This window comes from Rhinatrema bivittatum, chromosome 3, assembly GCF_901001135.1.
Source record: "Rhinatrema bivittatum chromosome 3, aRhiBiv1.1, whole genome shotgun sequence".
NCBI lineage: Eukaryota > Metazoa > Chordata > Amphibia > Gymnophiona > Rhinatrematidae > Rhinatrema > Rhinatrema bivittatum.
In genome coordinates this window covers 118,556,334-118,572,345 of record NC_042617.1, presented here as the reverse complement: position 1 = coordinate 118,572,345, position 16,012 = coordinate 118,556,334, and the positions used below count along the sequence as shown (strand labels likewise).

The 16,012-nt window shown below is 46.9% G+C and overlaps 1 protein-coding gene across 6 annotated transcripts in view; it reads left to right on the top strand.

Moving 5' to 3' along the window:
• SLC1A4 (solute carrier family 1 member 4) overlaps nt 1-3,885 on the top strand; it is a 101,388-nt gene extending 97,503 nt beyond the window's left edge. For all 6 annotated transcript variants that reach the window (XM_029593624.1, XM_029593628.1, XM_029593626.1 and 3 more), the window contains one exon: nt 1,581-3,885. In XM_029593624.1, coding sequence (XP_029449484.1) covers nt 1,581-1,815 — 235 coding nt within the window. In that variant the 3' untranslated portion in view covers nt 1,816-3,885. The remainder of the gene's footprint in view (nt 1-1,580) is intronic.
• Nucleotides 3,886-16,012: the final 12,127 nt, after the last annotated feature.

The following is a 16,012-nucleotide window of genomic DNA, read 5'->3' as shown; positions in this document are numbered from 1 at the left end:
TTTAACCCTAAGGGCACACAAACATATTTATTTCTCTTCAGGGGCTGCTCCAGCTAGCAAATTCCAGCCCATGCTTAACTCTTAATCCCTGGGGGTAAGCTCTCGCTTGTGGCCCAGACATAAGAACATACGAAATTGCCATGCTGGGTCAGATCAAGGGTCCATGAAGCCCAGCATCCTGTTTCCAACAGAGGCCAAACCAGGCCATAAGAACAAGGCAATTACCCAAACACTAAGAAGATCCCATGCTACTGATGCAATTAATAGCAGTGGCTATTCCCTAAGTAAACTTGATTAATAGCCGTTAATGGACTTCTCCTCCAAGAACTTATCCAAACCTTTTTTGAACCCAGCTACACTAACTGCACTAACCACATCCTCTGGCAACAAATTCCAAAGCTTTATTGTGCGTTGAGTGAAAAAGAATTTTCTCCGATTAGTCTTAAATGTGCTAATTACTAACTTCATGGAATGCCCCCTAGTCCTTCTATTATTTGAAAGTGTAAATAACCGAGTCACATCTACTCGTTCAAGACCTCTCATGATCTTAAAGACCTCTATCATATCCCCCCTCAGCCGTCTCTTCTACAAGCTGAACAGCCCTAACCTCTTCAGCCTTTCCTTAGGTGAGAGGCTGTAATAAATCAGACAGGACTAGGGCCTGGGTGTTAAAAAGTTACAGCTGATTGATGGTACATGAATGATTTTCCTCTGTAGGTAGGTGTCCTTTATTCAGACCTCAGGGTAGCGCCCCCATGGTGATTTTAATTGTACAAAGCTCACCCAGCGGCTGTCTTGTATTCCCAGTGGAGGGTTTCCCAACTTCAGAGTGAAAAGTCCTACCTTAATTCATCTTCTCCTCGGACACCCAGCCCATCCTGGTCCCAAAATGTGGAGATCCGGTTGGGGTCTCCCAATCTTATTCTTCCTTCCTTGTTTGGGGAAAAGTCAAGTGGGATCAGGCTAGTTCTCAGCACTGTAATCCCATTCAGGAGGGGGGTATCCAAAAGCATCGCCAATCTGTTCAAGTCCGAAAAATACTTCAAAAGTTTAAACTGGATACATCTCCTGCCCTTCTAAATGAAACTCGATATGGGTGAAGCTGGGAGGCCTCACCAGAGTGTAAGATTTAAACATCCTTACTGTTCCAAGGCTTCCTAAAACTCATCCCACGGAGTTCTAAAATAGCTGGGCTAAATGGTGTTCAGGCATCCAAACCAGACCCTCCAGGTGGGAGGGACTGAGAGAGGGATGGATGGCTTCTTTCTAGTGTTTTCTATCCAGGGACAGTTACCTCTGGTGGTCAGACCCGGTCTGCCACACAAATGTACAACAAAAAGAGGGATCTTGAAGACTTAAGCTTGTTTAAATGGGCTGGAACTGCTGCTGTGTTACGCTTGACACATTTTATTTAATATAAGATTGCTGATACTGAAGATGCAGTTCTGGTCTGCAGCATGTCTGTATTTTTACAAATTCTCCCAGTTGCCCTTCTGCTTGTTAATCTCCTGGCGAAATGTAAGTTGGAGTATGGTGGCGCATTTGCGACGTTGTTTATGGTGTCCTTCTTGCTCCACTAGGGACCGCACCACTACTGTTGTGAACGTGGAAGGGGATGCGCTGGGGGCAGGCATCCTGCATTACCTTAACAAGAAGGACGCGCAGAAGAGCCGCCAAGAGCTGAGCGAAGTGTACGTGGAGGCAGTGGCCAACTGCAAGTCAGAGGGAGAGATGTCTCCCCTAGTGACGCATAGGATCCCCGCCTCCACCCCTTCCAGTGCTGCCGAACCCGAGGCAACGGAGTCGGTGCTCTGATGTGCTGGGGTGGACTTCTGCCGCGTTGATGTGACCAGACTTTGTTGCAGGCCGCAGTGGTACACAAAATTTCACTGTCCATGCCAATGTACGATGGTTTTGTGTGCGTGTTTGTATGCGTATGTTTGTACTTGTGTGTGCGTCTTTCTGTCTCTCTCTGAAGACGCTAGTCACCTTGTAAAAATGTTTTAGCTGTCATGTACAATGTCCCCCTCGCCTCCCAGCTAATCCAGCCCAGCATTTCTGTTTCCTTAATTTGACAATCAAGCATACTGTTGTCTGTTCTGACTGGTTTATACTAGCGCAAACAGATGTGAGAATGGAAAAGCGAAACAATAAATGTTCCAAACATGCTCTGTGATCAGTGATATCCATAAAAGTGTTAATGATACACCACAATCAATATTCAACATCTTATATATATATATAATTCAGCCTACAAACAGTATATGCAGACTTTACTTGATGTTTCAGGTTTCCTTCTTGCCAAGAACATTTGCATGCAAACTCCTTGTACACAGGGAGGTTTAATTTTATAACTCCTTGCCTACAGGTAAAGTCTGTATGTACATTGTACTTGCAGACTTTGCCAGTAATTTTCAAAGTGAACTTATGCACATAAAGTTTGCTTTGAAAATTTGTGGGTACGCACAGAGATTCACTCATGTAAAGTTACCCTTCCTCATGTGTGCAGCTACTCGCATACTTTCTAAAATAAAAAAGCATGGGAGCAAGTGCCGACTCCGCCCCCCCCCCCCCCCCCCCCGGCAATGCCTCTCCTCAGTGTGCATAACAGTGCATGCAAAACCGGGTTACGTGCGTACTTTTTACGCAGCGAGCTAGTCGGTTTTGTAATAACTATAAAACCCTAAAACATAAAACTGGCCTCTATGGGGGTAATCTTCAAAAACGTATACGCACGTAAACAGCGTTTATTTATGCGATTAAAGGAGCTTTTTCAAAATTACCCAGGGGGTGGTTGTAGCTGTGAAAGTACATGGGGAAGCTATTTTATGCGTAATTTTACACGCATTGCAAAGAAGCATTCCGGGAGTGGGGCGCAGAGAAATCACTTACGCACGGATTTGTGAAAGTCTTTGCATAAACATTCTGGTGGACATTTCCACCTCTTCCCTAGCAGGTGTATATGTGCGCTCCAAGTACGGGTGGTGCCGCTGACCTTTAAAAGCCGACTTACACATACAAGTACGCCTTGAAAATCGGAGCCGAGTACCTGAGGACGTCACAGCCTTACAAAACTGGGCTCCAGGTGCGGAAACGGCTTTGAAAATTAGTCCCTCAGCTAAAGGCACTTCCATGGGGACGAGAGTGTTTTACATGCTGCCATAGCCTTTTACAAAATCGCCTGCCCAACGTGCGGGTAAATGTACGCGGGTGTGGCCTATATTCGCGTTACGTTTACCCACGGAGAGCCGACGCGCTCCTAGGGGCACAGCTGGGCAGGGGTTTGCGCTTCTGCACACGCTTTGGCGTTTTCAAAAGTATACGCATTTCCTGGGGGAAAAAAAACTCCGTGCACAGGTGTAAACACCTGCAGGTATTTTTGGCGGGATAATTTTCCAAAAAGCAAGTCAGCGCATACTTTCTCTGTGAAAATGTGGGTAATTGCCTATGCGGACTGTTACAGATTTACCCTCCCCCCCCCCCCCCCCCCCCCCGTATGTATCTCCTCCTGAAGCAGCACCTTGTCCGTAGTGCGTAACATTGCCCTCCGTCACTGTGAGAATGGCTGGAAGGTCACTAATGAGAGGCTATGACACTGGTGGGGATCCTGGGTGTGACCTGTTTTAATGCAAATATCCTTAGGAGTAAACGTCAGGAAGGAGATGATGAAAGAACAGGAAAAAGGAAATGCATTTCCAGGCTAGAAGTCAAATTTTCCTCCGCAGTACCTACTGTAGCTAAAAGCCTGATGGCATTGTTTTGTTATTATTTTTCTCAAAGATTTTTTGTATGCTTTCTATTTAAATCCAATAGTTATGGTAATGTAAACTGAATTTTTCATAAAGTAAAATAATTTTATCAAAAATAAACAGACATTTGTCTCATCAGGAAAGTCCAATTTAGTATCATTTACAGAGTGAGAACATTCTCCTTCCTTTCTGGGACCAGATCATCTCATCAGTACCCCAAAAGGTCCAAAGCCAAGCCTCCTGTAAGTTACTCACTGTTTGGGATTGACTGGACTCCTCTGGAGATTAGCAAGGCTCCACTAAGTGGCTTACTAAGCAGATGCCTATTCATCCTCTCTCCCTTTCTCCAAAAGAGCAGACTACAACGTCTATGGTATTTCAGCAAAGTCTGTTTAGATGCTAGAGCACAAAATGTCCAATTCACAGTGAATGAAAAATTACATCTTCTCAAATGAGATGGTAGCAACATAAGCTATGCAGTTCTGGCAGCAATAATTCTGATTAAGATTATTCATCTCAGACTCTGTGGGACAGGTTAGGAAAGCATAGCTGTGGGGGTGATATTCCTCTCTCCCTGAGTTGATGTGATGCCATACTCTTGGAGGTCATCTGGCTAACTGATTTGTCAAGCTGCAGTAGGGCTCTAATGTGCGTTATATTGCATATACGCGTGATATACACAATATTTTGCATCTCCCTGCCCAGACCCCCTCACCATTACAATGACCTTCTTTGCATGTGATTTGCTTGCATTAATAATGAAATGCATGCAAAGAAGGCCATGCATAGTCAATCTGAAGCTAATACTTTATTACAGCCGACCAAGAAGATAGTCAGCCGCAATAAAATATCAATACCTAATTGAAATGCATTAGATGAGCAGCAGGAGGTCCAGGACCCTAACGCGGGTCTCGAGGCTCCCGCTGCACATTTAAATCAGCAGGGAGGTTGAGTGGGGATCAGTGCTGACCCCCCCCCCCCTCCCGCTGTCTCAATCCAGGGTTGCCGGTCGAGGCAGCCCCAACTCCCCCAAAATAAAAAGAATAAATGTTAGGCGCGTGGCAACCGGTCCCCCATTCCCCCAAGTGAATTGCATTTCCTTGGGGCTGGACAAGCTTGAATGCAGTGGCCAGGAGGGTGTGTAGAGGGAGAGTCGATTGGTGAGGTAGGGTGGTGCCAGGATCTTGAACACCTTGAAAGCCAGGACCAGGATTTTGAATATGGTTCAGAAGTGTGTTGGAAGCCAGTGCAGATTTCTCAGGAGTGGGGTGGTTTGGTCAAATTTACTGGTGCTTAAGCATCATTCATGCTGCCAAGTTTTATATGAACTGTAGACGCTGGTTTAGTGTCTTAGGTAGTCCAATGGAGAGAGAGTTGTAGTAGTTTAGATAAAGGGGATGGAACAGCTCCCCTATGAGGAAAGACTAAAGAGGTTAGGACTTTTCAGCTTGGAGAAGAGACTGCTGAGGGGGAATATGATAGAGGTGTTTAAAATCATGAGAGGTCTAGAACAGGTTAATGTGAATCAGTTATTTACTCTTTCAGATAATAGAAAGAATAGGGGGCACTCCATGAAGTTAGCATGTAGCACATTTAAAACTAATCAGAGAAAGTTCTTTTTCACTCAACGTACAATTAGACTATGGAATTTGTTGCCAGAGGATGTGGTTAGTGCAGTTAGGGGCGGATTTTAAAAGGGTTACGCGCATATATTACGCAAGTAACCGCGAATACCTGCTCCTGTGGGCGCCAAGCCTATTTTGCATAGGCTCGGTGACGTGCGCAAGCCCCAGGACACGCGTATGTCCCAGGGCTTGAAAAAAAGGGGCAATGAGTGGGGGCGGGGCAGGGGCGGGATCGAGGCCTCCGGCATAGCGGCTGTGCCAGGGGATCGCACACTGGCACTCTGCCGGCACGCGCAACCTACGCCTGTCCAGAGGCAGGCGCAACTTATTTAACAAAGGTTGGGGGGGTTTAGATAGGGCTGGGGGGTGGGTTAGGTAGGGGAAGGTGGGGGGGGGGGGGGCAGAAGGAAAGTTCCCTCCGAGGCTGTTCCGATTTCGGAGCGGCCTCGGAGGGAACGGGGAAAGCCATCGGGGTTCCCCTAGGGCTCGGCATGCACAAGTGTGCACAAGTGTGCACCCCCTTGCGCGCACCGACCCTGGATTTTATAACACGCGCGCAGATTTGTGAGTGCCGGGTTTGGCGCACAAATATATGCCCGTGCGTAGGTTTTAAAATCCGGCCCACAGCGTAGCTGGGTTTAAAAAAGGTTTGGAGAAGTTCTTGGTGGAGAAGTTCATTACCTGCTATTAAGTTCACTTAGAGAATAGCCACTGCCATTAGCAATGGTAACATGGAATAGACTTAGTTTTTGGGTACTTGCCAGGTTCTTATGGCCTGGATTGGCCACTGTTGGAAACAGGATGCTGGGCTTGATGGACCCTACTGGTCTGACCCAGTATGGCATGTTCTTATGTTCTTAAGTGATTACAAGCCTGGACCACTTTGCAAAGGCAGACCCATCAAAGAAGGAGTGGAGACAGGGTTTAATTTGTGGGGGGGACAACCTGGGATGCAGTTCCGCTACTTCTTTTCAGGTGTAAGAGGCAGAGCGGCAGGGGTGTTCTGCTCCTGCACCTTCCCTCTAGGCCAGTGGCGTAGCCAGAATTGATTTTTTGGGTGGGCACAAGGTTAACATAGGTGGGCACAAGGCATGCAGGTCTACTAGTTGTTTTCTTACTGATAAATAATGCCATATACTGCACCCTAGAATGGCTTTCTAAGTAGTTTGCAACAGCCATTATGTGTCATGTATGAAACTTTAAAATAATTTACTTCAATTATTTCAAGTATAGAAAACAATCAAATCCAATCATATAATAAAACAAAAATTAATGTATTCTTTCATGAACCATCTTTGCAGAAACCCAGAAATCTTCATAAATACAATAAAATATAATTAATCATCAGAACAGGTGCAGCGCAGAGCTAGGGCAATTCACTTTACAAGTAACATGAAAAAAAAAATTCAAATTCTGGTGTAATCTCAGCAAAAAATAACCCTCCACTGCTATTTTGTGAAGTAACAAACTCTTGCAAAGAAAGAGGCATCTGGAACCTTGCCAAACAATCACAGCACTGACACTCAGGATTCAAACAGCAAACTTATGAAAAAGCAGCAATGCAAATACTACACCAGGCCCTAGAACATTAATACATCACCTACTGGAATAACAGAACAGGCTGGACTACTACTACAGAGAAACTATATACTAGAAATACTCATTTCTGTCACAAACAGGCAAAACTGAGACCGACCCTTACCTAATATAGAAATAAGAGACTATAAATTAGAAACAGAAACATGTAGATAAAACCAAAATAGAAAGCCTGAGAAACTAAAATGTCTGAACAGTGGAATACTTAAGAAAGAGCAAAATACAAAAATATAAGAATGCACATTCCCAAAGATGACATATTTAAATTGCTAACATCTCTCTCTCTCTCTCTCTATATATATATATATATATATATATATATTTTATTTTTTTTTTACCTTTGTTGTCTGATCTTTGTATTTTTCTAATCAGTTGGTCCTGGTCTCTCTTTCCCATTTTTTCCCTTGTCGCTCATTTCCTAATTCCTCTTCAGTGTCTTTTCTACTACTGACTTCTTCCCTTCCACACACACACACATATATACATAAATGCTTTCTCTCACAGACTCCCTCACACACTCAGGCTCTCACTCTCATATGCTCTCCCCCCCCCCCCCCCCCCCCAAGCTCACATTCTCTGCAGACACACATACAAGCTCTCACTTTCTCACCCCTCCCCAGGCTTATATTCTTATGCACAAACAGACGCACATCCAGGCACCCATTCTCATCCACACACACACAAACCCATTCTCCCATTCTCACCCACACATACACACATTTAAGGTCCCATTCTCACCCACACATACACACTTTCAAGCACCCATTCTTACCCACATATTCAAGCTTCCATTCTCACCCACACACACAAACCCAGGCTCCCATTCTCACCCATATATATATATACACATTCAAGCTTCCATCCTCACCCACATATTCAAGCTTCCATTCTCACCCACACACACAAACCCAGGCTCCCATTCTCACCCATATATACACACATTCAAGCTTCCATCCTCACCCATATATACACACATTCAAGCTTCCAACCTCACCCACATATTCAAGCTTCCATCCTCACCCACACACATTCAAGACTCCATTCTCACTCCCATACACACCCAGGGTCCGATTTTCACCCACACACACACACACAACAAGGCTCCCATTCTCATCCTCACATACACATTCAAGCCTGTGCACAGTTTCCGCTTCCTCCCCCTAGAGCAGGAAGATCAGCTGGCCTCTCCTGCTGCCACTAGCCTCCTGCTATCTTCGGGCTGTACAGCCGACCGATCTTCCTGCTGGGGGGAGGGGGAGCGGAAGCTGTGCGCGGCGCTTCCGCTCTCCTCCCCCCCCCCCCCCAACAGGAAGATCGGTCGGCTGTACACAGGAGGCCAGTGGCAGCAGGAGAGGCCAGCTGATCTTCCTGCTCTAGGGGGAGGAAGCGGAAACTGTGCGCGGTGCTTCCGCTCCCCCCCTCCCCCCGCAAACAGGAAGATCGGTCGGCCGTACGGCCCGAAGATAGCAGGAGAGGCCAGCTGATCTTCCTGCTTTGGGGGGAGGAAGTGGAAGTGGAAGCTGTGCGCGGCGCTTCCGCTCCCCCCCCCCCCAAACAGGAGGATCGGTCGGCCATATGGTTGTAGGACCGCTTCCCCACGTGTGCCGTGATGGCGTGCCAAGCATGGGTTCTCCTCTTCACTGTCGCGGGGATGGGATCCCGCGACAGCCTTGCAGTTCTGGTGTCAGTTGGGTGGGCCTGGGTCTAAATTGGGTGGGCAGCTGCCCACCCAGGCCCACCCGTGGCTACGCCACTGCTCTAGGCAGTCTGCAGGGAAAAGAAGAGGAGGGGTTGAGCCTGGAGCACAGAAGAGCTGCTCTCTAACCCAGCCCCTCCTCTCCTGTTGTCCCCTCCCCTTCACTCCTATCCTGAATCAGACACTACAGAGTAAACAAGCACAAAAAGAAATTGAATTAACACAGATTTGAAACTTGTGAGCCTTAGCGCCAACTGTCAAGGTTTCAGCCTAGGTCTTCATGATTGGCACTACTGCTCATGTAGGCTAATGCAACCCCTTTTTGTGTCTGTTACCCAGTGCTAAAATGATCCAGAACAGTGTTCTGCCATCTTTTTCAAAAGCAAGGCGCTGTCCATCAACTCTGGCTGCCCTGCGGAAATGGAGCAGAGCTGGTGGAGAAAACGGAGCAGAAAGTACTGGAGCTGCTTACCCTGAGACAGGGGCAGCCACGTGGCCTTGATTTTGTGCGACTTTGCAGCACAATTGTGGAGGCTGGAAGGGAGAGCGGCCAAGGTCAAAGAGCCAGAAAGTAAGGTCTGTCAGCCCCACTGCTTCTGCCACCACTGCTTATCGTGCTGGCATCCCAGTTCCCACCTCCTCCGCACACTGGGGAAGAGGAAAGAGATGTAGAGGGAAGGGACAGGGCGTTATGGGGAGGGGAAAAAGACTGAGAGGGGATGTGGGGGAGTGGAGAGAATAAAAGTAAAGGGATGTAGGAGGGCAAAAGAGTGAATGAAGGGAGCAAAGGATTGAGAAGAGGAGAGAGTGAGTGAGTGAGGGGATCAAAGGTGCTGTGGTCTATGAATGAGGGGATCAGAATAACCTTGAGGTGTGAGTGAGATAATCAGAGTGGGGGGGTTTGAGGCAGCCTTTGAGAGAGGTGATCAGAGGAAGGCGGGGAAAAAGTAAATGAGGGGAGCGGAGAAGAGGGGATGTGGTTGGAGATTGGGAGAAAGAGGAGAGTGAGGAGAGCATGCGGGGCTGCTCCCTTCCACCCCCAAGAAGGCAAAAAGCAGCCCATGCTTTTGAATTCCAGGTTCCCCACCCCAGTCCGAGGAGACTGAATACCATGGGCAGTGCACACCAGTCTGCTCCTGCCCCCAAGGCAGAGGAGAGCCAGCTGCTTCCACCTTGAAGAATAGTGCATTCGGGTATGTGTGTGTGTGTGTTTGGGATAGAGTTCACACCCAGCTCTTGCCCATTCCCTTTGCCACCTGTCTCTGGGCCTGCACTATCTCACCCCTCACCCCCATTTCCTTCACAGTTCTACTTTCTTTTGCCTACACATTAAGTCCTGATATTGCTGTTTTAAACTATTGCAATAGCTAGAAAAAGGTCACCCAGCATGCAGATAGATATACAGCATGAGCCACAGGTTGCCAAGGGACACCATGCTTGAGCCAGACAAAGACCTTGCTAGTTTATTAATGTTGAAGAGGCATGAGGAGATTGGGAGGAGCAGCTCTAACAACATTTCTAGGACTTGGTCAAAGCAGGGGCATAGCAGGAACTGAATTTTTAAGGGAGTCCAAGGTTAACATGGGGGGGGGGGCATGGTGCTTGCCCCCCACTCTGCCCCCATCCCTTTCCCCATCTTCTGGTAGTCTTCATGGCAATAACTACAAACCCCTTTAATTTGTGGCAATACTCTGTATTGTTTGTCTTTACTCTCTTCTTGCCCTGAGAGCTACTTTATGCAAGTGTTAGTCTTTCTGCTATACAACAATTATATAAACAGTCTTCCAGAACTTTTAAGTTGCTGAGAGGACAGGGAACAATTACTTGCCAAAAGTAAATAGAAAAACTTTGATGACCTCAGTTTTTACAGGACTAGCCAAGGACAGTGTTGTTTCCCTGTTCAAGTTAGCCTTTTTAAAGGTGCAGGGGCATGTGGACTGTCAGTAATCCCAATGCCTCCCGGTCCTCTAACTGCTGCACCTTTTAAGGGCAAATGCGGATGTGACATGATCCTGCTGCTAGGGGAGGGGGCCTGATCCAAATGTGAGGGGAGCACAGGCCCCTGAGGGTCCACCATAGCTACACCCCTGGGTCAAAGTATTTTGATTTCAACAAATGTGAAATTGCTATGATGCAGCTATGAAACTTTCAGCCTTCAATTATCTAGGCATATAAAATGATGGTTGAACCAAGTGCCATATATTAAAAAAAGCAAACATACAGTGCATTAAAATCCTTCACACGAATATAGTCTTAAGCATTGCATACAGATAAGTGCCACTGCAGCTGGCGAAATGAACCTTTACTGGTTGCTTGTATCTATGGTCAAGGATGCTCTGGAGGCATGTCGTAAAGCACCTGGTTAGATGTTTTTTCCTGAAGGGGGCAATGCCAGAAATCTGAGAAGGGGGGGTTTTACCCAAAGAATGAGGCTATCAGAGCCCATAATTTAAACAGAATCTACAAATGAACAGCATTGTGAAGGATACCTGGACCATCTTAAATCCCTAGCAGGCAGATTAAAAAAAAACCCGTGGGAGAGCCGGCGCTCCGTGTTGAGCACCCGCGCTCCCGACGCGTGCCCAGGCACCTCTCCTGGGTGTGCAATTCTCTATTTAAATTAGGACAACTGACACTTAATTTTACTGGCGTTGGTTCTCAAACCCGCTGACAGCCACAGGTTTGGAAAACAAACGCTGGCAAAATTTTTATTTTTGGGACCTCCAACTTAATATCACTATGATATTAAGTTGAAGGGTGTACAGAAAAGCAGGCGTTAATTTCTGAGAGTAAAATGTGTGGCTTGGCCTCACATTTTACTTTCAGTATCCCGCGGGGATAACTAATAGGCCCATCAACATGCATTTGCATGTGATGAACACTATTAGTTTTGGGGGGGGGGGGGTTGGCCATGAGCTTTCCACGTGCTATTACCCCTTACAGTATAAGGGGTAATAATGGCACCTGTAAAACGCACGATCAAACGGCCGAGCGCACCATTCTGTATCGGCCTGATAGAGGGAGAGAGCTCTGTGGAGGGAGAGTCCTATGGGCCGGTCCCAGCTGGGGAGTTAAGAGGCAGAGCCCAGCTGGCATCAAGAGACTAGGCCCAGGTTTCCAGGGAAAGGCAGCTCCTGTCTAACATTTCTGTCCTGGAGGTAAACTGGTTTGCAGGAGAAGGCGCCTCCTGTGCTACATAACATGGGCAGGATGGGACTCAATGGCTTTCTCCCCTCTTCCATGCCCTACAAAAACACAAGCACTGTATTGGACAAGGCCGCAGTTTACTTGTACAAAAAATGTAACCTGAGTCTTGCAATGTTCCCACCCCCCCTCCCGTTTTCCCCTACCTCCACCTCCCCATTGCATACTCATATCATTAAAGCCACCACAATTCTAGCGACCTACTCTTACCTCCCCCCCAGCCCTCAAACCCCTTGGTGGACTCCCAGCGTGGCTTCCTGCCACAACCCAGCGGGAAGAACCTGCAGCTTGCCCAGCTGCCTCGTGTAACAGCCTCCTCCCTCCCCCAGCAGCACATGCCCTGCAGCAGGTCAGAATGAAATCCCCTGAACAATTATCAAATCAGCTTAGGTTTACCCCTTCCCACCGAGACATACGCCACCCAAAACATCAACAAACATCCCCGAAAACAAAGCAGGGAGGGGGAGTGGGAGAAAACCCAGCAACCAAGCCCACACTGATGGAAAAGAAGACAAACACTTCCTGCAGCAGGTGATGGCAACTCAAGAAAAAAAAAGGGCACCAAAACAACACACCCACTCCTCCTCCTGCCACAACTTTCTCTTACCAACCCACCAATCAGGTAAGCACCCAACAGTTTAAAACCAAACTGCCACAAGCCGCCCAGCTGGTCCCTACCCCCCCCCCCAGGATGAGGAGTGATGGCGGCAGGGTGCCCCTCCCTCGCCTTGTTATAAGGTGAAGTCTGTTCCTGAATGTTGTGATATCTATCAGGCCGATTCACTAAAGTCCACAGGAGAGCAGGCGAACGCACAGGCCACTCGCCTGTGCGCGTGATACAGTATTCAAATGAGGCCCGGCGGTAGAAACGGGCAAAAGGAGGCGCTAGGGACACTAGCGCGTCCCTAGCGCCTCCTTTTTGACAGGAGCGGCGGCTGTCAGCAGGTTTGACAGCTGACGCTCAATTTTGCCAGTGTCGGTTCTCGAGCCCGCTGACAGCCACGGGCTCGGAAACCGGACGCCGGCAAAATTGAGCATCCAGTTTTCGACCCGACAGCTGCCGGCCGACTTCAAATATTTTTTTTTTTTTTTCTTTTTTTACTCTTCGGGACCTCCGACTTAATATCGCCATGATATTAAGTCGGAGGGTGCACAGAAAAGCAGTTTTTACTTTTACTTTTCTGTGCACTTTCCCAGTGCCAGAAGAAATTAGCGCCTACCTTTGGGTAGGCGCTAATTTCTGAAAGTAAAATGTGCGGCTTGGCTGCACATTTTACTTTCTGAATTGCGTGCGAATGCCTAATAGGGCCATCACCATGCATTTGCTTGTTGATGGCACTATTAGGTGCGGCGGGTTGGACCCGCGTTTTCCGCCCCTTACTGAATAAGGGGTAAGGGAAAACGCGCGTCCAATGACAGGTTAACAGTGCGCTCCATCGGAGCGCACTGTACTGTATCGGCCCGTACGTTTGCTGCTGAAGGTAAGCAGTTCGTCTGTGAATTTGATGTGCCTTGTAAATAAAATAACGGAACACAAGCCTGACTGCTCATTACAGTGCCACAAGCATTTTGGGCAAGAAATCATGCAAAGAAGAAGTTTGGGGAAACGCCATAGCATGTGCATGTATACATAGCAACAACAGACCCAGAAACTTGTCTACTGAAAAATGTTTCATGCTGATTTGTTTCTATGGGTTTGTTTTGCTGCTTTGCTGCTCCCCCCAGTGTTCTGACCGACAAGTACTTTGAATTAAAGCTTCGCAACCCAGTTGCCGGTGAAAACTTTTTATCGGATGAACTTTATAAATGTAAGACTTTATTCACCGCAGATCTTCTGCCCCTGGTGAGCCAACAGTAGGAAAATAAATAACAGCAAATGTAAAAGCAAACATTCAGCAAAATAAAATATTTGGCACAACCTTACGCTAGATGTCTGATGCCGTAACTATTTCATCTTATAACTTTGCCTCATGATTCCACCTGTTAGATGTACGTTATGCTGCACTCATGCTTATTAAGTCAGATGTAAACCTAACTTTTTGTTGACTGTTATTTGTAATTATTTTCAATTATGGGTATTTATTTATAATGATTTATAATAATTTAATTCTTGTTCTCTGCTTTATCTATAAGTTCTATGTTCTTATGAAGTTATCCCTGTTATTTGTACCCACTTGTTTGATGTAATTTCCAATTTTGGTTCTATGTAAACCGACGCGGTATGTACTAGTACATGAACATTGGTATATAAAAGCCTTTAAATAAATAAATACCCTGAAAAACAATATTCAGAGTGCATAGGAAAAGCAGTTACCAATAGATAGGGACCTTCATTTTCGGGGGGAGTTGTTTGTTTTTTTATTTTTCCCGGGAATTTATCATGATTTATTATGATAACAATAAAAACAGGAGAAAATCAGTGGGAAAACATGACTCGCTATTTTCCTGGGTAAATATCGGTAGTTTATTTTGGTGGATAAAAGCCAGGACAAGAAAATAATATTGAGCAGATTCTACCACTTACCCACTCAGCAGCATCTCTGCTTCTAGCCCCCTTCCCTGCCTAGCATGTCCCTATCTCTCCCCAAACCCCCAGGAATCTCCATTTCCCCCCGCCCCCGGCATTCCTCCTTGACTAGTGATAGCCTCAGGCTTCTCCTCTCTCCTTTGGCGGCGGTGCTTACTGAGGCTCCCCTGCTGTGCAGCACTGCACTTTCACTTTTGTGTGGGGCCAGGGAGCCTGCCCGGAAGTGTTTCTGGTGGCCATGGCCCGTTTCAAATGCTGCATTGGCAGCATCGTGCAGCAAGCCTCCTTGGTTGCCCGGGGGGTAGGTGGGACTTCAAACGCCACATCAGCGGCACTGGTGGATGAGCGCCGTGGCTGGTGGGGGGCAGGAATGTGAACACTGCAGGTGCTTTGTCCCATACTGGTTTCCAGCAATTGCTGGCGGTCTTGAAATACTGCATCTGAAGTTCTGGAGCTGCTCTTTAATCAGCTTAAAATTAGAATGAAAATCGGTTTAAATCGATTGTCACTTTTGGAAAAAATCAGGGAATTTATGGGTGAAAATCAGTTTAAAATGAAAACAAAGAACCCTACCAATAGGTTAACTTTTTTCCCAACCAGCATGTCTTCAGACCTGATTAGGTGTGCCATGGAAAAGTCCCCACTGCATGATGCTCAGATCCAGACCAGTACCTGAGCTCTGCTCATAATACCTTACAGCAACAAATAATACCAGCAGTGGCTCTTAAATATATAGGAGCTCCTTCTGAGAACTCGTGTAATCATGCATTCCTCTTCTTCCTAGCTCCAGCATGAGCCCTGGAGTGTGGTAATAATTAGTGGGCAGCATGCAGGGCACAGATAGCTGCATGCAATATGTGTGCCCCACTTTGTGCTACACACACATTGCACACAGCACCACCTCATCTTCCCCATCCTGAGCCTCTTCCTCTGAGTCCTTCAAGCCTCTGTCTTTACCCCAGGCTGATTGGGTGAGGACAGCATGCACCGAGCATTGGATGTGACTCATACTGAGTGATGGAAGCACAGCAGTGGAGATACTGACAGTGACAAGCGGAAACCAAGGTAAGTAACCAAGCCGGTTTGCCCATACCACACCAATCTCTCCCTTATCCTGCACTTGTAAATAGAGGGAGCTGGTCCATTGTGACAGGTTCTTGTATATTTCTGACTTCTCTCTCTCTTTATATTAAAATTTGGAAGAGACTAGTGGGGCTTAACTGTGCTTCCCTAGCTCTTTTTGCCGTATGACTTCTCTCTGTATCTGCATTGCCTGCTTCTTGGAGGTTGGTGTGCCATACAGCATTGTTGTTAATGTAGGTGTGTCTTGAGTTTGGAAAGGTTGGGAAACACTGCCATAGTGAGGCATTAACATTCTCCAATCTACTCACAGCCCTGCCTTACAGATGTGAGGGCCTGTACGCAGTTCTTGCCTCTTGCCAGCAGGGTTACTTAGTGGGTCTCTGTGATTGGGATTTAATGCCAAGAAATACAGAGCCATGCATTTAGGGTGCAGAAATCCAAAGGAGCTCTATGTATGGAGGGTGAAAGACTGATGTGCACAGACAGGGAAAGAGATCTCGGTGTGATAGTGTTTGATGATCTGAAGGAGGCA